A 21,962-nucleotide genomic window follows, 5' to 3' on the forward strand; every position below is an offset into this window, starting at 1 on the left:
CATATGGAGCCAGAGACTGCGCAGTAGAGATCGGCGAGTGAAGCGGCCGTAGCCACTTCCGCTAACCAACACACACTTAACTTACCGAAACAACAGCAAGGATCCCGCACACCGGCGTGTTTAACAGCAGAACAGCTTCTCTGTGTTGGTCTAAGGTTAACGTCCACAGGTATGGAAACTTCAATGACTGTAGTGATTGTTGTAGCTATGTTTCCACTCGCGGATCGTCCTCCACTCTGCTCACCCGGAACTGATCGGAGATCAGAGCTGTCAATCATCATTTTGACAGCATCAAATAACTAATTAAAAATAAACTTGTCAGAAAAATGAACACTTGGACGTAAATCAGCATGATAAGAACGAACCATAATGACAGAAACCATGTTTGCGAAACGTTTATTTGGCGTGTATTTAGATTTTATAGTTTGACTCATGTCCCACCTGTTAACGTGGAGGAGGTTTATGAGCTATACTGCAGCCAGTCAGCAGGGGGCGCTCTAAATGTTTTGGCTTCAGTTTTAGGGAGCTGTCATGTCGTCCATCTTTTTATACAGCCTATGGTCTGTGACAATACACCACTGGCTTCTTATTTGCTGACAGTGACTATAGGTCATAACCTCTGACCTCTACCCACCACTGCCAGTGGTTTTACCTTAGCAGTTTTACAGGTTCATAAAGGGAGAAATAAAGTTGACAGGAGCATTTAGAGTGTGTTGCACTAAATACCACCACCTGCAGTTCATTGCTTACACTTCCTTCCTGTTTTATACTGTTAAACTTCCACCACCACTTCAACCCTTCTCATTTTCCAACTGACACTCCTCTCAGTGCTGTAGTTCCTGACCTGCGGTTTTTCAGTTGAAGCGAGTTCACGTACACTGCTCCATTAGAAAATGGAGCCTTTTGTGTTGTTGATCCATTTCTAACTTTGTTGCCTAATATGAGATGTAAAACTATCCACAGTGAGGTCGATTGATTCGTAAATGATGCATTGTTAGGATGTGCTGGTTTTTAAATTGAATTTAAACAAACTGCGATTAACGTTACGTCATTATTGGGGGATTGTGTCAGAAATGGCAGATATGGATGTAAAAGCAAAATCCTTCTGCTCTGTATTGTGCTTTTGTTCTCGTCTTTGTTCTGTATCTTTAAATCATGCAGATTCACCCCTCAATCAGCTTTCTTCTTCTGCTCTTTGTTTTCTCTTTCTTATTGGCTCCTTCCCCGCTGTATTTTTCCCTCATCATCTTAACATCTTTCCTCCAATTTTTCATGAGTGGCTTATTCTGGTTAAAATCAAATTACCGCTGAACTCAGATATGATCAAAAGCTGCCTAAAGGCCTCACAGTTTGTGACGTCACAGAGAGGCTGAGATATTCTTCCTGGTGTTGAAGACAAAAGTTTGTAAACATTTATTTTATTTGTATTTACACTTTTATGTAACACTTACAAACAATTATGCATAAGCGTATTTATAATGAAGGCTTTCTTTACACTAACACTGTTCACTGTTCATAAAATAATCTCAAAATGTTCTTGATGTCTTACAGACATACTGCCATATTGATCAGCAATTATCAATCATCATAATCTGATTTTAAATGACCAATGACAGTCATGTAAAAGACCACACCTACAACTTACAAAATCAGAGGGTCTCCTCTGACATCACCGGCAGCACTGTAAACCCACTTGACCTTTGACATTTAACAGCTATGGTGCCACATTACAGTGTCAAAGCCTACATAAGTCACCTCTAGGATCAGCTTTGTGCATGTGTGCAGTAAATAAATATACAGTATATTAACAATCCATATTAACACCAGCGTGTGTGGACAGTTTAGTCCCAGCATGTGTGTGTCTGTGTGTTTGTGTGTGTTGAAAATGTATTTCTATGTGTCTGATCAGCGAGCTCTTTGAAGCAAACCTCCCCTCCGCCCCTCCTGCTCCTCAGTAGATGAAAGCTGATATGTGTGATTGAGAGTCGTCCCGCTTCTCCTTACACGCTGCCCATTCACAGCGATGAAAAAGGAGGATGATCTAATATTGTGGCAGTTATGATGCTATCACAAGTCGGAGCTTCCCGTTTGGATAACACTGAAGAAAGGATTGAATGGGTTGTTTTGTCTCTGTGTGCAATGGATGCTTGTCAGCGGGTTTCTGGATTTCTGACTTTAAAGTTTCTGTAAACATAAAAAACGAAACAGTGTGAGGCAGAGAAGAGAGCGCAGGGGGATTTCAACAAGGCAGTGAAATGTGATTGGGGTGAAGGAGGCAGGTGGCTGGCCTGCTGTACACCAACCAAACCCACAAACAGCTGTTCATTTCTCAAAGCCCCCCTTGTACCCCCCCTGCAAGCATCAATTCACTCTCTATCCCCCCTATATCCATCCCTCTCCTGCTCCACCCCCCGCCCCCACGCTCTATCAAAACCTACTCTTTCTGTCTATAGTCCATCCAGCCATTCGTCCCTCCCACCTCGCTCTGCCTCAGCTCTCGCCGACTTTGATTGCACGCCAAAATCAGGACAGGGGCCACAGCTGGTTCATCCATACATTTCTCACCTTCCGCTCTATGGACTCATCATTTAAAGCATCAATAAAGACAACAATCAGGAGAATAAGGCAAGGGTGCACTTGAGTGGAAGAAATATTTATACACACAAAACAATGCTTAGAAAAAACAGTCTTTGAAGAACAAATATTGTCGCTTTATGCCAGTTTTTACAGAAATAAAGCTCAGAAAGTAAAGAAAACTGATACAAAAATATGCGTCACTGACTGTATGCTACATGACATTCAAAGGGTGGTGCTGTGATATCGATCATGTCATTCCAGCCAGTATTTACATCCCACAAGTGTGCAGCTGAGTCCCAAAGCGGGACATAAAAAGGTCAGTCTTTTCTTAACCCGCAGGCGGCTCACTTGCTGGCACGCAACGCACGGGCCACCAGCATGAAAACCATCCCTGAGATGAGCTCCAGAGGCACGCCGGCAGCTGCCACCATGAATGACAGGCCGTAGAGCACAGAGACCGTTGCATTCGGACAGGCCTCCCCTCTCTCCTGCAGGACGTAGCGCTTCACATCCACCACCTCCATCCACAGGACGTAGAGCAGCAGCATGAACAGGAACAAGCAGGCTGGGGAGTGACAGACAGAGTATCAGGGACACAGTTAGAAGCTATCACTGCTGAGAGGAATGCAGCTTCTACTCATCTCTACTGTTAGCATGGTCGCACTGTTTAAACCTGCTGTTGTTATAGCGACTGTGCTATATATGGCTATGTGTTTGTCATGTGACAGGTATGAACAGCTGACAGCAGCAATGTCTGCAACATGTGTTTGTGTCTGTACCCTCACATTTTCCCCTGGCGGCATATTTAACTATAAAGTCCGCCCATGCACACAGGCTATATTTTACCAGCAGCGATGAGGAAAGCACCGCCCAGCTTGAACAGTTTGTGGCTGATGAAGGGGACACCGCAGACCAAGAGGAAGCCTCCAGTGAGAGCTGCGACCAGGCCGAGGATTATCAGCACGGTCCAGAAACCACGAAACACTGCAAGAGAAACAACCAGGCCACCATCAGAGCAGTGATGTATCTGTGTAGGCCCACTGTATATAGCATTAGGGTGTTTACTATAAGCAATGTCACTGAGGTCATGTTCTCTGTATTACTTTTTGCTACCTGGGGGGATAACATTGTACATGACATTGACATTTTGAAACACGCTTTTTTTTATTTGCCAGGAATAGGTGTGAAACTCAAACTAGTTCAACCATTCCCAAACTGTAACATCCACATTACAGATTGTTAAGCAAAAAAATAAATGCAAATAACAAAACGTTTCATTTAGGCTATTGTTAATGACCTCTTGTAGCCCACCACAAACCACCAGGGGGCTGCGGCCCACACATTAGGAATCACTGAAGTAGTAGATTACTAGCTTAGCATCAGGCCTCAGTTTAAAATGAGCCAGGAGGCATTTTTAAAGCAAATGATATCTAATGTGTTTAAAGCAGACATGAACTTCTATATTAATGTTTTTAAAACATATGTGGTTTTAACTACAGATGTATTCCTGACTATATCTCATGGGTGCAATCCAAAACACACACAATATAACGTGATCTTTAGAGGTGCTATTGGTGGGTTTTGTCACTTGGACAATTGGACAGAACCAGGCTAGCTATTTCTCCTAACTTGCAGTTTTTATGCTAAGCTAGGCTAACAGCATCTTGGCCTGAAAACAATATGGAGATTCAAGGTTCAAGGTATCTTTTCAACATACGAGAGTGGTATCAATCCTCTCATCCGAAAGAGTAAAGACAAAGGTAGAACATTTCATTTACCAAATGTCAAACTTTTTCTTGAAAAACTTGAACATGTTGGTGTTTTTAAAAAGAATACTATGTAAGTGACTGCCTTTAAGACAATACAACAATAAAGGAGACAGTTGTTTCTCTTGAAGATTTTCATTTAAATAAATGCCTGTTAAGTCATTGTCTATCGCCGAATGAGGTAACACAATGGTGATTGAGCCTATGGCCCACTGATGAAAGCCTTTACATTTGCAGTTTGTAGTATTATTACGGACTGGCTGTGTGGTGCGAGTTTCGCAGAAATAATCACAAGCGGCGCCCAGTTAGTGACGCGTTTTCCATCACCCAGTAGTGGTTGGTCTGCCAGAGAGGATAGGCGGAGCTAAGCAGCTGCTTTTCCGGTCTCTGCAAGTGTTGCGAGTAAACAGTGATCTACTATGGCCGAACAAACAAAGAAAAGATTGATGACTACAGATACAACTTCAACAATAAGTGAAAATCCAAAGAAAAAGAAACAAATTTGACGCTCAGATGGAGTCACACTGGCAAACTTTGACCCATGACCTCAGTATTCCTTAAATCTCTGACCCTTGTTCACACCAGCTTTGCACTCGTTTTGCTTTTCCAAGTCATTTAGATGCATTCAACTCTTCAACTTCTTACGTTACTGTATGATGTGTATGATGATACATGATGATGATGATACTGTATGATGACTGTTATTTTTACAATAAATGACCAAACGTAACCTCCACATTTGTGTTAAGATGATAAGGAAGTGTTTGTAGATGGTTGACAAATAAAAGGTTATAAGGTGTTAAGCCAAGGTTAGCATCCAGAACAGCTTCTTGCATCGATTCTACAAGTCGGTCCAACTCAAAGGGATCAAACACCGCTTATTCATTGTTACCTCATTTGGTGATTGTTTATTTTATACTCAACAACTATTCACTGAGCATCACACTCTCTCATCTGTAAGTGTGTGAATGCAATTGTTACCTGCTGTACCATCATAGCTTGGATGAGGCACCTGTCCAAGTGCGACAGGCAGAGGGAAGAGGTAACCATGGATACAGACCTTAGATTCTGGCTGGTTTGCTACATGAAAAAGATAAAAAACAATTACTATAATGTACTTTAAAGATGACACATGTACTGTATGATACACTGAGAGAAATAAAAACACCACATGAGAATAAAACTTACAGAAAAGCAAAAACATATCCACAAACTAAGAGAAATCGAACACATTCTTCTTGCTCCTCTCATGTTTTCTGTCAAATGTACAAATCATAGACATTACTCTTTTCGGCCCTTGTTAGCGTGTCAAGCCAACCACACTTCCAAGCATGAGACATGCAACCACATTGGAACAGCCCCAACAAAAACGTGCGGCCTACATACTGAAGAGAGTGGCCAGGACCGCATGTGCTGTGGGCTCCACCTGAAACACACATCTCCAGAAGAAGCCCTCGTGGTGCAGAGTGAGCGATGGAGGAGAGGACGAGACAGCTTCCACTACCTGGATCTGAATGAGACAAAGAGTGACATCAGCAGACAAACCGAGAGATGGACGCTCAAATGCCTGCAGATGGATGAACCTTAATGTCTGTCAGCTTTGTCAACACGTGTCTGTTCGCTGCTCTGCGCGGTTCCGCACTTCAGCGGTGCCACGGCATCAAACGTGGTTCTGATTATGGCCTGCTCGTCTGTGAGGTTTTCAAGGGGAACTTATGAAACACGCATGAGTGAAAGTCTCCATTTGCTTGTCAAAAATATGATTGATGGTGCTGAAACACACACACAGCAACTTTAATCATCCTCTTTTATTGAAAATGAAAGACTTTGTTGTGCTGTGATGTCGGGGAGGAGTTCACCGGGGGATTAGCTTTGAGAAATATATCCCTTACTTTGCATTACGGGCACTTTCTCACAAATGTGGCGTGGAAGAATAAACTGGAAAATAAAAGGGCAATCCACTGAGTTTATGCATGAAGACTGACTTGCCGAGTACTTTGCTGCCCATTAAAATAGTTGTGTGAATGCTCTGGGGTAGCTCTGTCATCGCTAAGGAAATAACCTGGATGATGTCATCATTATGTAAATGAGGGAAGAAACCTTCCCGAATGGACTGCCAAGGCGAAAGCCATGCTGGTGGGGTGGCACACCTTTTTCTTGATATATCTCAACTGTTACAAAGATTACTTCCGATGAAATCGTATGCAGACATTTGCTAAGACAGGGCTGCATGGTGGTGCAGCGGTAAGCACTGTCACAGTGAGAAGGTTCCTGGTTTAAATCCTGGTTTTCGGGTGTAGGAGTCCTTTCTGTGTGGAGTTCTCCCTGTGTCTGCGTGGGTTCTCTCCAGGTACCGTAGCTCCCTCCCACAGTCCAAAGAACCCGGCTCGTTAGGTTAATAGTTGATTCTTCGCCGGTTTGGCTTAGCGGTTAAATCTGCGACCATATACAGAGGCTATAGTCCTCAATGCGGCGACCCCAGTTCAACTCCAGCCCCAAAAATAATAATAATAATAAAAAAAGAAAGATTGTCTGTCTATGTGTCAGCCCTGTGATTGACCCCGCCTCTCGCCCAACGACAGTTGGGATCGGCTCCAGCCCTGCGCGACCCTGAACAGGATAAGCGGTAGATAATGGATGGCTGGATTAGCTAAACTACTTTGTGTTTAGTACTTATTTGTGAGAACATACTAGAACACTAAATTAAGAAGTGGAACAATGTACGCAAAACACTCAATTAGCATCAGCATGTTTGTGTTTTGATTAGGCACAAGTTAGCCTTCTGCCTTAGCCTTTAGCTCAAGGTGCCATAGTAGAGCCTCACAGAGCCTTAAGTATGGTGGTAGACAATTAGTCTTGAAGAATAGAAAGCCTGCATTACAAAGTAGGGGCAATGAAGTTTAAAATACATTGGCGTTTTTACGAGACATAAGGTCTAATAAAGTGATGCATCATGGGCAGTGTAGGATCCAGTGTTTTGTTATAAATCTTTAAAGTCAACCGTTTGAGTAAACAATTATAGTACCTCTTTAAATATCCTATAGTGAAATCGCTCGCACGCCACTGTCTACACTCGTCTGATCAGGTTCCACTTTGGTCTTTTTGAGGTTCTCACATGTCATGTTTCTGTGATAAAAATACTGAACTGCTGGGACTATTATTATGCACATTTGTTTAGTTGGACGTCACCAAGCTACCCTGACAGCAAGCAGTGAGGTTTGCATTAATGTATGTGCTATATAATGAATATTGAGTATTGTGTGCACACATGTATCCATCCTACCTCAGTCCCATTGGCATCTTTTTCGCCCGTCAGTGTTGTTTGTGTCGGCCATGTATACGGTCCACAGTTGTCGCTGGCCACCAGCCAATAGTCGGTACCAAAGGATACGAAGAAACACAGAGTTCCTAAAAGCCCAAATATCCCCCCTGCCAAGGTTGCAGCTCCCACCCTCATGACTCCAGCTTATAACCTCCTTCAAAATCAATAACTCCTCAGCTCCTCACTGGCGTCCACTCTGCAGCCCTCTGCCCAGTCCTAAAGCAAACAGCCTGGCTCCCCCAGCCACTCCCTGGCATGCTGGGAGCTGTGGGGAAAAGAAGCTTGAGTAACTGAGGGGGTCAGGCGGGGGGACGAGAGTTATTTTAGGAGGCAGTAAGCCTGTCCTTGTCAAATTACTGGAGAGTCTGCTGTTCATTTAGAAAGGAAACAAGGAGAGGCAGGATTGGTTTGTGCATGTGCTTGTAAAGCGGACGAGTATCAGCATTTATGACTGCAAGGTATTTCTACGGAAGGTGTTACACTTTGAAAATAAATTAGACTCCAGACGCAAATGACCGTCACACCTCCAGCAAAGGAGTTTCAGATGTAAATCGAGGGGCTTCAGAAAGCTTTATTGCAGCTGGCAAACACTCGCAATTAAACCAGAGGGTGAAATATTTCATAAGTTTTACAGTTTTAATTGGAAGATTTCCATGAAATTGCTAAAGCCTTTTATCAGTCCAGTCCTCAAAACCCACACCTCTATGGCTAAATAAATATGAGGTACCTAACACACCGAATTCTCTCTTTTTGTTTCTATTCCTCTCTTTCCGCCTCTCTCAGAGTCTGTACTCATTGCTGCTTCTCGTTCTCCACCACAAAGCTGAGGTGCTTCTTGGGGGCTGCTCCCACAGGTGCTTGGTGTTGAGGAGCGATCTGGTCGTCTCTGGCAGCTGAAGGAGAATTTGGATCCGCTGTCTGAGCCGATGCTGCTGGGAAGGATGAGTCCTGAAAGAAGGGCCTCGGGCTCATGGAGCACACTGACGAGAGAGGAATCAAAAAGTGAGAATAGTTGCAGCATAGATGCCAAGGTCAAAGGTCAGGAGGTGGAAGGAGACTAGGGACAGTCTGATGATATTCCTCTATAATCTTAACCTGGGTTTTTTTTTATTATACAAGGGCAGAAAGGTTGAGAGAAAACTTGAATTGTGTACTGCATGCATAAAAACGTCTGGTCTCAAATTCCTTCTTGTTCATTTACCAGTGATTGTCTGTTCCCACAATGGTTTCTTATATATCAATAAATACATACATATCCTTGGATCCTGGGTCTGGGACAGATGTAAGAAACTTGAGTGTAAATCTATACACCAACCAGCCATAACATTAAGACCACCTGTCTAATATTGTGTCCTCCTTTTGCCCCCAAAACAGCCCTGACCCATCGTGGCATGGACTCCACTAGACCTCTGAAAGTGTGCTGAGGTATCTGGCACCAAGACGTTAGCAACAGATCCTTTAAGTGCTAAGTAAGTTGCGAGGTGGAGCCTCCATGGATCGGACTTGTTTGTCCAACACATCCCACACTCGACTGGATTGAGATCTGGGGAATTTGGAGGCAACACCTTGAAGTCGTTGTCGTGTTCCTCAAACCATTCCTGAACCATGTTTGCAGAGTGGCAGGGCGCATCATCCTGCTGAAAGAGGACACTGCCATTAGGGAATATTGTTTCCTTTAAGGGGTGTACTTGGTCTGCAACAATGTTTAGGTAGGTGGTACGTGTCAAAGTAACATCCACATGAATGGCAGGACCCAAGGTTTCCCAGCAGAAACAGATGCCCAAAGCAGATGCAGCCTCCGCTGGCTTGCCTTCTTCCCATAGTGCATCCTGGTGCCATGTCTTCCCCAGGTAAGAGACGCACACGCACCATCCACATGATGTAAAAGAAAATGCATCAGACCAGGCCTCCTTCTTCCAGTTCTGATGTTCACGTGCCCATTGTAGGCTTTCAGTGGAGGTCAGGGGTCAGCATGGGCTCCCTGACCGCAAACCGTGATGCTCCGTGTGTTCTGACACTCTTCTATCAGAACCAGCTTCAACTTGTTCAGCAGTTTGAGCTTCAGTAGCTCTTCTGTTAGATCGGACCACATGGGCCAGCCTTCGCTCACCACACACATCAATGAGCCTTGGACCATGAGCCTGTCGCCAGTTCACAGGTTTTCCTTCCTTGGACCACTTTTGGTCGGTACTGACTGCAGAGCGGGAACACCCCACATGAGCTGCAGGTTTGGAGATGCTCTGACCCAGTCGTCTCGCCATCACAATCTGACCCTTGTCAAAGTTGCTCACATCCTCACGCTTGCCAATTTTTCCTGCTTCTAACACATCAACTTTGAGGATAAAATGTTCACTTGCTGCCTAATATGTTCCATCCATGTATATTTTGTCTAATGCATGTGTTCAGTATATTTATATGTATCAAATAGTGACTTTACCTGTGTGAGACCTGATGAGTCCTTTTCTTGCTCTGTGTATGCCACTGAACTCTCCGTCCTCTCTCTGTCACAAAGGAAGTACACATTAGAGCATACTGCATATTCACAGAGCCAAAGAGTTGTTTGAAATCATATTAAGTCCTTATAAACTTTTGAGGTCATTTAAATTAAATCCATTTGATGAATAAATTGAACTTTAAATGGGTTCAAAAGATCTCAAGACATTTTGTTGGACACATCTGAGGACAATTTCAGGGTTTTTTTTAACCCTACGATGAAAACACACTGTATTTGTTGAAATTTAAATAAGCAGAAACAAGAAATGGAACTGAAAGAGCTGCATGTGTGTACTTTACATATAGCACCTGTGTGATGGTGTATCTCTCTCCCAGACTCTGGTGTCTGTAAAGAGGCTTCCTCACTCTGTCCCTGCTGGCGTCCTGGTGCAGAGTGTGTCTGCTGTAGGCTGGTGTCTGCTGGAGTGTAACACATACATGACCCCAGATATAAAACAATAGTACATAGCTGTGGTGCATGTTCAGTCAAGTTAAAACCAAAGCTGTGAGTTTACCTTGTTGTTAAAGCTTTGAAGGTTTCTGGAGAGAATGCGCCTGATGCTGTCCATCTCCTCTGGTAAGAGCGGGCGGCTGTGGGAGCGAGGGTCCACTCTGAAAGCAATGCGTTAATATTCACAACCATTTGGACAAACACAGAGCTCTCACGACTGACGTGTAAAGACTGACATATGTAATGAGTTTGCAGTAGCATTCATGGGGTTTTAAGTAGGAAGAAGTCGGGAAAACTGATGTGTTGAACACAAAGGAACAGCCCTTTCTTCAAGAGATGTGATATCATGTTAAAAATATGTTTCCTTACAGTGGTGGCGCCTCCTCGTCTCCCCTCTGCTCCCTTCTCTCCAGCTCCTGGTAAACTCTGAGGATGCTGGAGCGAGCCTGGTGATCGTCACGGATCAGGAAACGACGAAGGTACTTCTTGTTGAACTGCTCGAACCTCACACACGCACCAGATATATAAAACACATTACAGTAGCCATTTGACAAAGGCCCGGCAGTTTGAAACTTTTTGACGGTGGTATCTGCTGCCACCTATTGGTTAGTTTGGATCTTATTATTATGTGTATGCAGAGACTTGTCGGGTAGAAGGTAGAGTACAAGCAGAGAAAACTAACTTGTCTTTCCAGTAGTGCTGCCCCCAGTAGCCAACCACATCCTCTATTCCTGCCAGCAGGTGATCAATGAGCTGAAAGGAGACACGATGCAGGTGTATCACTCATACATTCGTCTCTTTGAATCTTTTCCTACTCAGCATGTGTCATGTTTTATGTTTCCAAGTGAGTGGCCACACTGCATTTCTACAAAGAGGAGAATTCTGAAAAGTGATTTTACTTTTTCTGCTGAACACAATTATCTTAATTTTCTCAGATGAAAGGAAAGAAAAAAGTCACAAATGCAGAGGGGATCTGGGTTTACACACATGACCCCAGAGCAAGATGAAAGATGAGTTTCTATTACTGAAGCACCACTAAACCCATTGTTATTCCATCTGTCTTAACAAGGAGGATGCAATTTAGTACTTCAATGCTGTATGTTGAACCAAAACAGAGGATACACACATCTGAGAAGTGTACATAGGAAGATACATAACCTTATTGTCTTTAGGAAGATAATCTACTTTGTTATTCCAAAAGTCAAAGAGTGTAAATAGTGAGCAATTAAAGCTAATGATGAACGTTATTTGTGTAACTGGGCGTGGTATTATGGGGCGGCTGTGGCTCAGTGGTAGAGTCGGTTGTTTCTCAATCGTATGGTTGGTGGTTTGATCCCTGACAGCTTCAGTCACACGTCGAAGTGTCCTTTGCTTAAACCTGCAAGACACTGAACCCCAAATTGCTCCTGAAGGAGTAGCCATCGGGTATGAATGTGCATAGATACTGAGATCGGCACTCAGTGTGTGAATGTGACATGTAGTGTAAAAGTGCTTTGAGCGGTCTGAAGATAAGAAAAGTGCTATATAAGTGCAGTCCATTTACTATTTACGATAATGGTATAGCTAAGAAGTAGGTGAGTAAAAACCGAATGAATGATGTATTGAAGAGACGTGAAATATTCTGGGATGCATGGTGGTGCAGTGGTTAGCGGGTTCCTTCTGGGTATGTCGGTTTCTTCCCACAGCCCAAAGAACGAATGTGCCGACCTGTCCAGGGTGTACCCCGCCTCTCGCCCAATGACAGCTGAGATAGGGTCCAGCCCCCCCGCGACCCTGAAAACTTTATAGAGTTGACTAAATATTCCTGGATATATAGCATACATAACATTTCTTAAAGACATGAGAAGGCCCAGCTCTGTCCTCCCTCACCCGGCTGTGGATCTCCTCACTGACAGTAGGCAGAGCTCTCTTCTTCCTCTTCACATCCAGCAGCTCTACGAGAGGCTTGATGGTCATCCCCTGGAAACCAGACAAACCCAAACTCAGAAAAATAAAACCAAGTAAGTCCACCATGAAGAAAAAACTACAAGGAACTTGTTTTTCATCAGACTGAAAAAATGAAATTGATTTCCACCTGCACAAAGACGGTGAAGAGGATGACCACAATGGTAGTTGTGATGAAGAGTCTTTTCTTTGGGAAGTCATCGATCAGGAAGACAAGGGAGAAACAGATTGCTCCTCTCAGGCCTCCGTAGGCAATGATGAACTGATCTCGAAAGGTCACGGTGTTCCTCCGCAGCTTGTTCACCACAGCAGTCAGCAGGAGAACACCTTCAGAGGAGAAACATGTGTTGCTTCCTCTACGTAGACAACTGTTTATAAAGCACCTATAGCCAGAACATCATTTGTGTTATCTACCTGTGGCCCTCCAGACAAGGCAGAGCAGCAGCGTAGAGCAGACAAAGGGCCAGCTCCACATATGGACGTCCTGTATTGTGGACACGCCCAGGAAGATGAAGATCAGGGTCTCACTCACGCTGCTCCACATCTTCAGGAAGTACTGGATGCTGGTGTTGCTGCGTTCGGACACATTAGCCTCCACATACTGCTTCATGGTCACGGCACAGGTCACAATGCTGCAGAAAAGGGGGGATAAAGATGAGACGATATCAAATTAGCATAGCTAAACCTTCCTAAAATAGGAGGTGTTTGAGTTTAAGTTGCTATTCAGCAGCACTCACGCCATGATGCCAGAGAGGTGGAGCATCTCTGAGGTCAGGTAGGATAGGTAGGAGTAGAGGAAGACAAAGAGCGGGGCAATGACCTGAGCTCTGGAGGTGAAGCGAGAGGTCAGGGCTGCCACCAAGCCAAAGAAAAGGCCCACAAACAGGCCACCAAGACCCACCACCACCACCCTGCATCCACCCAGCAACACATCCAGCCCCGACACCGACGGCAGTCGGAGGAAGGATTCAAACAGCTTGTAGAGCACCTGGAAGGAAGAGAGATCTATTATGCACAGAATACAGGTTTACAATTTATCTTGAGACCGCCTCTCCCCTCACCACGGTAACAGCGTCGTTGAGCAGCGACTCTCCAAACACCAGGATATGAAGCTGATCGTTAACATGCATCTCCTGGAAGACAGAGAGCACGGCCACGGGGTCGACGGCTGCGATCAGAGAGCCAAACAGCAGGCAGTGCAGCAGAGACACGTCTCCCAGGGAGCTCTGGGCCAGCAGACACACGCCGTACAGAGACAGGCCGATGCCCAGAACGTTCCATAAGGTCCCCAGCACTGCATACCTGGAGAAGTGTAATACAGAGGCAGAAGAATTACAGTACGCAATAAGGTACATACCACCTGAAGCAATATGTCCCTGATATTGTATTTTTTCTTAAACCTGCATGGATTACTAATATTTGGTCACTTCTTATGCACAGTAAGCTGTAAACACAACACGATACATTAACGCCTTAGTTTATATGGTGAACGTGTTACTAAACAGTTGCTTACTTACATTCAGTCAGTTTAAAACAGTTAGATATCAGAATAACCGCATTCATTTGGCATCTGGATAACTGGTGAAAGTTAGTCCACTCTCCTAACTCCCCTTTTAGCTCTGCTTTGCTCTCCACTGAATGCTAATGCTCCAGTATGTTCACCAGCTAGCTGCTAACTTTCTGTCAGCCATTTGGTGCTGGTCAGTAGTGTAGGGCGACAGTGGGTTTATCCCCGGCTACTGAAATCTCGTCTAATATATGACAGTGACACAGATGGAACACAAAATGTTACGTAGAGCTTAGGTTCACTGAAGAGCAGGTTGATTGTTCTTCACTTTAACAGCCCCCCACTTTAACAGTGCTAAATGCTAACATTAGCATGCAAACATTCTCACATTCAGAAAGTAGTTAACATACTGAAGTTATCAGGTATATTAACCATGTTTAGGCTCATAGTTTAGAGTGTTAGCATGCTGACATTCTTATTGCTAAATAAAAAGCAAAGTCATGGTAATGTAAGCAGTTTTTCAATCATCATAAGCTTAATAATTTAGTTGGAATGACCAACAATATTGTCATCGCTTGAGCCATGCGTGGCTGAAAGATACTGACAGAAGAATTATATATATTTTTTCTGTTTGACAAGATTATTTATCTTTCTTCGGAGCCTTTGTTGAGGTCGTAACAATCTTATTCTTTAATTGAAAATCAAATGTGAGGTGTGTTATGCATTATAAAGGCTATAGGCTATGTGCTAGTCAGTCCCTCCAGGATTTCACAGGCATTTTCTGAATGTTGCGGCCAAAAATGCCTGATTTTGTGGCAGATTTGCAAAAAAAGTTGTGCTGTTTTGTGGGTTTTTTTTTCTTTAACCCATTACACATCCACTGTGAGCAACTGGGATAAACGCTCCAATAAAGCCATCTATTGGCTGAGCGAGCTGTTGGTCTTCAGACATCACTTCCAGTCGATATCTGTGTCAGGACTCCAAATAAAATAAGTAAAAACTGAATGACACTAAAGTCAATAGCCATTAAAAGCTCATTTCCCACATGCACATTAAATGCTATCCATATGTGCAAGGTGGAATCTAAATGTTGTTTAATACACCTTTACTTCAGCTGCTGCGGCAGCATAAAATGACAAAACAGGGGCTTACTATCTGACAATGACTGTTTAAAATCAGTGCCGGCACAAACATCAGTTAATTAATAATAAAACGCCCTCAGATGTTTACAACATTGCAGGCCTCAGGGGATAAATATATAATGAATATTAAATAAGTCAGTTTGGTGACTGGAAATACGATTATTCAAATTTGCAGAAAAGTTGACGCAATTGGTTGAATTTGCAGGAATTCAACTTTGCAACTTCCTGGAGGGACTGACCACTATATTTTCCTGCAATTTAGAGATATTTTGCTCAATTGAAAACCTGAATGGTAAAAGAACTTGTTACTCTGTCTAATATTTGTACACAGAGCCACACCAGCATACACACACGCGTATTAAAATCAATGGCCATGCACCAACCAGAGGATGGTGCCGAGGTTTTCAAAGAACAGCCTCCCTGGCAAGAAGTATCCTGCATCCAAGACGATGGGTGGGAGCAGAAAGAGGAAGAACGCATCGGCGCTGAGAGTCGGAGGAGCGGAGTGGCGAACACCGTAGATCACTCCTCCAACCAGGAGGCCCACCATGATGAGGAGACAGCTCTCTGGGACGACAGCTGGCACTCGACCTGACCAGTGGAAACCTGGAGATAAGAGACATAAAAGAAAGTTAGACAAACTTGTTACTTTCTGAACTGCTTCTGCTCCCCTTCATCCATCTAAATCACAGGTATGAAGCTACATCAGCAGGTAAACTCATACAGTATCTGATAGTAAGTAAGTAACAGGAACAGGATTGTCAATTAACTTCAGCATACCCAGCTTGGCCAGTGAGGCCAGCATGATCCACAGCACAATCTCAAAGGGAGCCTGCACATGGTGATAGTCCACGCTGAAAACCCTCAGAGCCATGGGTAAATCCACAGACAGGCTGCCATCACTGCTGTTGAAGCCCAGCACAGGAGGCAGGTTGTGGGGCTGAGGGCGTGCAGTAGGAGGGGTCAGGGCCAAACATGCAGGCCAAACCAGGCAGACAGAGAGAGTCCACAGAGCAGCCATCCTGCAGCCATGCTGGGTGAACAGGAGAGAGGGGCAGGGAGTGAATAGGGCAGGGGTTTTGGAGATAGGGGCCAGCAGCACACACACATGCACACACACATTCACTCAAAACAACCTGAACACAACTCCTGCAGCCACTAATGTGCACAGGAATCCCTGAGCTAGCACTGATATCCAACCAGCAGGACAGAGCTTAACACACACACACACACACATACTTGTTTAGGCACACTTTGGGGACGCATAAAAAACTAACCTCTTCAGGGACACATGAATCTGAGTGGTGTAGAATGAAGATTAAACCAACAGCAGATTACAAATGACAGGGACATTTTTCAAATCACTTTATATTACAGACACAACCATCTTTGTTTAATGTGACACCTTCAGCTCCCTGTGACTGAGCAGACTTTGGGGACGAGATTCTCTTTCATGTTGTTCGTTTTTTGACGATGAAAGGCTGTTACAATCTGTTGATTTTTTGTCCTTTGCATTTCAGTGATAATGTCTTTAACCTGTTGAAGGTAAGTGTAGTGCTCATGACAGAATCCCAAAATGATGAGAAAGAGAACAATGACCTTGCCCTTAAAAACAAGTCCAACTCACTTGATACCACAAATGGAAAATGAAGACGTGAGTGCAACATTGAAGGATTGTCTTACATTACAGGATTGGATAACAGGACTCAACAAGTCAAGAGTCAATGAGGAACTTTATATTCAGTACTCATAACCATTTTGAAGTTGCTTAAAGTTTATTCTCAGAGACAAAAATTCAAGTCAAGTCAAAAAATCAAACTCTCAGATTGGATTTGTTAAATTAAAATCTCCAAATTCCCACTAAATATATTTCAAGTTGAATCAACATATTAATTGTGTGAAATTTTGAAAAGCCAATGAACAAAGTTTAAAAAGAAAAGAAAAAGCAAAAAGCAGACGTATTTATCAGTAAATATATTTACACATAAACTAAGTCAATTTATTTATGCGTCTTTACATTTCTGCCACTGATTCCGGTATCAGTATTTCCATCTATTCTCCACTGCCTGGCCCTTTTGCACTTTGCCTCGCTGCACATGAACCAGTTTGCTTGGAGAAGCCATCACCATCCGTGATGTTAGGACCACTTTCTGTGGGTGCACCATTAAAACAGAACCCTTGGTCACATGCCCTTTTTTTATACGAGGAGCTTTTTTGTTTACCCCTGACAATTATGTGTGTGATCCTTATTTAACCTATTTATCACATTTTGATTCTAAAAATGAAATAAAAAAACATTTTATTTATTATTATTATTATTATTATTATTATTATTATATTAAGGTATCCAGGTAAAAAAAAAAAAGCATCAGCCACATCAGTCTATGGTTTGTACACGCTTTTATTTTGAAGTGTTTTCCAAGACGTTGTTGTTGGTTTTTTTTAACTTTATTTGGCTCTGAAAGTACCGTCACTCACTCACTTACTCACTCAGTCAGTCAGTCACATACAGACCCATGTGTAGGGCTGACCCCGGCGCTGAGCCAAAAATAACAGGTGTTAAAGGGAAGTGTGCAAGAGGACTACATGTGTCTTGGTAATAGGACATTTTCAGAACCTTTCCTCTGTAAAAAAGCTCAATTAAAAATATTAGATTACGGAAGTATTATCAGCAAAATGTAATGTAATTTTAATGAAACATTAAAGTAAAATATAGGGTTATAAAAAGGTATTTGATCATTGATATGATAGTGTGTGAAGTGAGCTGTAGTTTGCAATAACTTTAGCGCACTAACTTAACTTGCTAACCTGCAGGGTGTTAGTGAAACTATCTTAGTCTGAGAGCCCACTGCAAACATCAACTTCCGACAAATCCTCTGACAAGAGGGAGAAACAGTTGATGGTTGTTGGTGCTCCCTGATTTCCTTCCCTTTTTTAGAAAATATTAAACAGATGGCCTGTGAAGATATTTATACTCTTTCCGCTTGTGGAAAGTTTTTGCGCGACTATCCCAAGAGAACAGATTGAACCTGAGTAGTTTTTATGAATCTGTAACTACAAATTCATGAATGAAACAAAAACTGCTTAAAATGACCCAATTAGCCTCAGATAACTCAGGAGATGGCCAAGGACAAGAAGTTATGAATAAACTAGAACTCACAGGTGAGAATATTTTTGTTGTATGTTGTTCTTGAAGGAATTCTTGAACAGAGCTTAAAGAATGAGTAATGAGAGCAATGTTTGGGATGCACTGTGAAAAGAGCTAAAGAGCACCTGGACTATTTTTAAACCCTGTGTAACCCTGTCTGTCTTATCAGGAAGTGGTTTCCTCTTTGTGGGTGTCTTAGTGCACAGAGCATTTTTGCTTTTAAGGCACATATTTTAACGTGGCAGTTAAAAAACACACATGTATTTAATAAAATGACTGCTGGAAGGTATTCCAAGGACACTAAATGAGACAGAGTCATTGTTAGTGTTATTAACTACAGCTGCGCGTTTTGCACAATAACTGCTGTTGTCTGTGAAAAAGGCCTAAAGACCTGAGAACATGTTTTTATTCATGAGGTAATGGTGTTACATTCTGTTCTCATTGTGCCTACAATAAAAACATAATACAGTTCTATTATTGAAGCATTGCATTACATGTGTTTGTAATAGTACGACACTATACTTCCAAACATTGACTGTAACTGAGGGGGAAGTGCTCTCTGATTGTCTTCAGCCCTTCAGTTAAGGTCCTGACTCTAAAAGTTCACACTCATTGGGTCCTCAATTAGATCGTACCTGTCCAGAACACTTCCTAATGTAAGTGTAGTGTCAGAGGTAGGACAGCTCTTAGTAGGATCAAATGTCTTTTACTGAATTTGAGCGTCTTCAGTCTTTTGTATGTTGATGTTTCTCTGCCCTTCAGCAGAATCTAAAAAAATAATTTCATATTTAGTTTCAACATATGGTTAAGTGTGTCACGTGAAGTACATGTGGCTTTCAATTAATAATATTGGTTTTAAATTACAATCAAAATACCCTTTAGTCGGGCTGCACACGGTGGTGCAGTGGTTAACACTGCCGCCTCACAGCCAGAAGGTTTGTTTGTGGAGTTTGTGGCATGTTCTCCCTGTGCATGCCTGGGTTCCCTGGTTCTCCGGCTTCCTCCCACAGTCCTAAGACGTGCTCGTCAGGTTCATTGGTGACTTTAATTTGCCTGTAGGTGTGAGCATTAAAGATTGTCTGTCTCTATGTCTCAGCTCTGTGATTGACTGGCGATCAGTCCAGGGTGTACCCCCGCCTCTCGCCCAATGAGAGCTGGGATCGGCTCCAGCCCTCCTGCGACCCTGAACAGTTAAGCAGTATAGATACTGGTTGGATGGATAATTAATTGCCTTTAAAGCACTTTTGTGTGTGTTCACATAAATTACCAAATTCTAAAAAGTTTTTAGGGAAGTGATTCATATCCTCTTTAACAGATGAAATTTAACTCATATAAAGTTATCAAAGCTATGCATTGTGGCATTAACATGCTAGAGCTGTATTTTAATATAACACAAACATGTGCTTTATAATCATGTTACTAAATGGTTTTTAAAAGTCTAACATTGAGGACTCCTCTGAACTGATAAAAACCTGAATGCCAGCTAACTTCCTCAAACTCGACAGCAACAAATCTGAAGTCGTCATCATCACTCCCCGATCACTCATCACAAAACTCTTCCGCTCCTGCTTCCACCCACATCCGCAAGCTTGGTGTCATCTTCGATCAATCTCTCTCCTTTCAACGTCACGTCAACCACATCACAAAAACTGCCTTCTTCCATCTGAAAAACATTGCCTGTCTTCGCCGCTCCCTCTCCCTCTCAGGCACTGAAACACTCATTCACGCCTGCATCACTTCACGACTGGACTACTGCAACGGCATCCTCTGAGGCACAGCCTCCAAAATCTACAGTACATCCAAAACTCAGCCGTCCGTCTGCTCACCCACTCTCACACCAGAGACCACATCACCCCTGTCCTTCAACATCTCCACTGGCTTCCCATTCAATACAGAATCCAATTCAAAATCTTCATCATCACCTACAAGGGCCTCCACAACCTAGCCCCCTCTTACCTCACTGACCTCCTTCACCAATACACTCCAGCAACCTCAGATGCCAACCTCCTCACCCCTCTCACCTGATCCAAACACCGGACTTAGCGGGCAGAGCCTTTTTACTCCCCTCCTCCAAAACCGCACTCAAAACCCACCTGTTAAAATCTGCTTTTAATCTCAAATTATGTCATTGTAACTTTTTCTTTCCTTCATATACTTATCTGTAAGTGTTGTGCTTTGATTGTTTTTCGCTGTATATGCTCTTAAAGTCTTTGTTATTGTTGTTTCTTTTTTCATGTAAAGTGCCCTTGAGTACCTTTTAAAGCGCTGTACAAATAAAATGTCAATACATCTTAAAGGGGTAAAATCACATTTTCCTTTCTCATATCATTTTTATTTAACCTTCAAATGAGGTAAATAAATGGTCAGATCTCTGCAACATAAACTGATTAGACATCTTTTAATTTAAAAAAAATCATTTTTAATATTTAGTTCTTATCTTTTTGCAGGGATTAATGAATCAGATTATGTTTCCAAAAACACCTCTGACTCACTGAATGATAATGTATCACCATTGCCTTCACTGTAGGACGTCCAGCTGTGAAGGTTTGCCTCTCACAGGTTACAAATCAAACTTAAACAGGTACATGCCCCATACATGTTCAGACTTTAACTTTAAGTCACTTTATCGCGGACCTCACTGTGCTGTGCAGGTGTTCACTGTGATGACTCCTTACCCAGCCAAACAGTCAACATGGTGGACATTTGGAGCCTTCCAGGACGTGCTGCACAGCTCCTCATTAAAACAAAGTATGAGCAGGAATTTAATGTGTTCTGTTATTTGTTCATACTCTCTACCAGTTATAGTTCTTATTATCTAACAGTTTAATAGTGACGTGGACATCTTGTACCCTTGGCTAGAACCCTCGTGCTGTTCTACTTATACTTGACAATGAAGTCAACTTCTACTGTACAATTCGGTCAACAGTCATCCTAGTTTGGAAATCAAAAACATGTAAGCTTTATCATCATATTTGGTTGGAAATGGTCCATTGAAATTAAAATGTAACTGTCTCGGTCGGTTTATGAATGTTTTGTGAAGTAAACCTTTAATGGCCTGAGAAAACATCCATAACTTTCTGTTCTTCTTTGTTCCAGCACATTCAAACACATCATGGAAGTTAAAATGAAAGTGATATCAGGCTGCAGCCCAGCATTGATTTATTTTTGGGATGTTACAAAACTTGATTGATTTTTTACGTTTGTGCTTTAGCTCAAGTTTCATCATCACGTATCCGCAAAGAGACACCAAATAGATTGTTTACCGTGTTCGAGGGATGGTCTTTGACCTCTACATTTAGTTTTACAGCCTTCATAAAGCTGTATACGTCTGTGTTTATGATGAGCCACAGGAAAGACATCGGATCATTATATCACGAGTAGAATCCTGAGGAGTAAAGAACTTCTTCTAATCCTTTTGGCACGCTGTAACGTTGCAATGCCATAATTTGAAAATCCAATTTTCAGTTACCGTGTCACCAATATTCTACACATCAGGTTGGAATGCATTGTAAATGTAAGTGCGTAAATAATCTCATATTAAAGTCATTATACAAATTATACAGTCAACCCTCCTTATTTAACCATTCATAATAATCCTGCTCTTCTTTCAGT

General features: G+C 42.6%; 2 protein-coding genes across 2 annotated transcripts; both read right to left on the reverse strand.

Moving 5' to 3' along the window:
• Window positions 1-2,691: 2,691 nt before the first annotated feature.
• Window positions 2,692-7,898, reverse strand: LOC138598725 (transmembrane protein 182-like). Its single transcript, XM_069670560.1, has 5 exons — window positions 7,627-7,898; window positions 5,730-5,853; window positions 5,325-5,423; window positions 3,424-3,561; window positions 2,692-3,142 (listed from the first exon to the last, which is right to left on the reverse strand). The coding sequence occupies exons 1-5, from the start codon at window positions 7,798-7,800 to the stop codon at window positions 2,922-2,924; spliced, it is 756 nt and encodes a 251-aa protein (XP_069526661.1). The 5' UTR covers window positions 7,801-7,898; the 3' UTR covers window positions 2,692-2,921.
• A 559-nt stretch (window positions 7,899-8,457) lies between these two features.
• On the reverse strand, window positions 8,458-16,223 carry LOC138597960 (sodium/hydrogen exchanger 2-like). Its single transcript, XM_069669573.1, has 13 exons — window positions 15,983-16,223; window positions 15,586-15,808; window positions 13,615-13,855; window positions 13,291-13,541; window positions 12,968-13,185; window positions 12,684-12,880; window positions 12,479-12,568; window positions 11,292-11,362; window positions 10,979-11,113; window positions 10,674-10,770; window positions 10,466-10,578; window positions 10,103-10,164; window positions 8,458-8,645 (listed from the first exon to the last, which is right to left on the reverse strand). The coding sequence occupies exons 1-13, from the start codon at window positions 16,221-16,223 to the stop codon at window positions 8,458-8,460; spliced, it is 2,127 nt and encodes a 708-aa protein (XP_069525674.1).
• Between the last annotated feature and the right edge of the window lie 5,739 nt (window positions 16,224-21,962).

The sequence above is a fragment of the Semicossyphus pulcher genome, unplaced genomic scaffold (genome assembly GCF_022749685.1).
Source record: "Semicossyphus pulcher isolate SPU_LCO1_2020_fin unplaced genomic scaffold, fSemPul1.0.p SCAF_2, whole genome shotgun sequence".
NCBI lineage: Eukaryota > Metazoa > Chordata > Actinopteri > Labriformes > Labridae > Semicossyphus > Semicossyphus pulcher.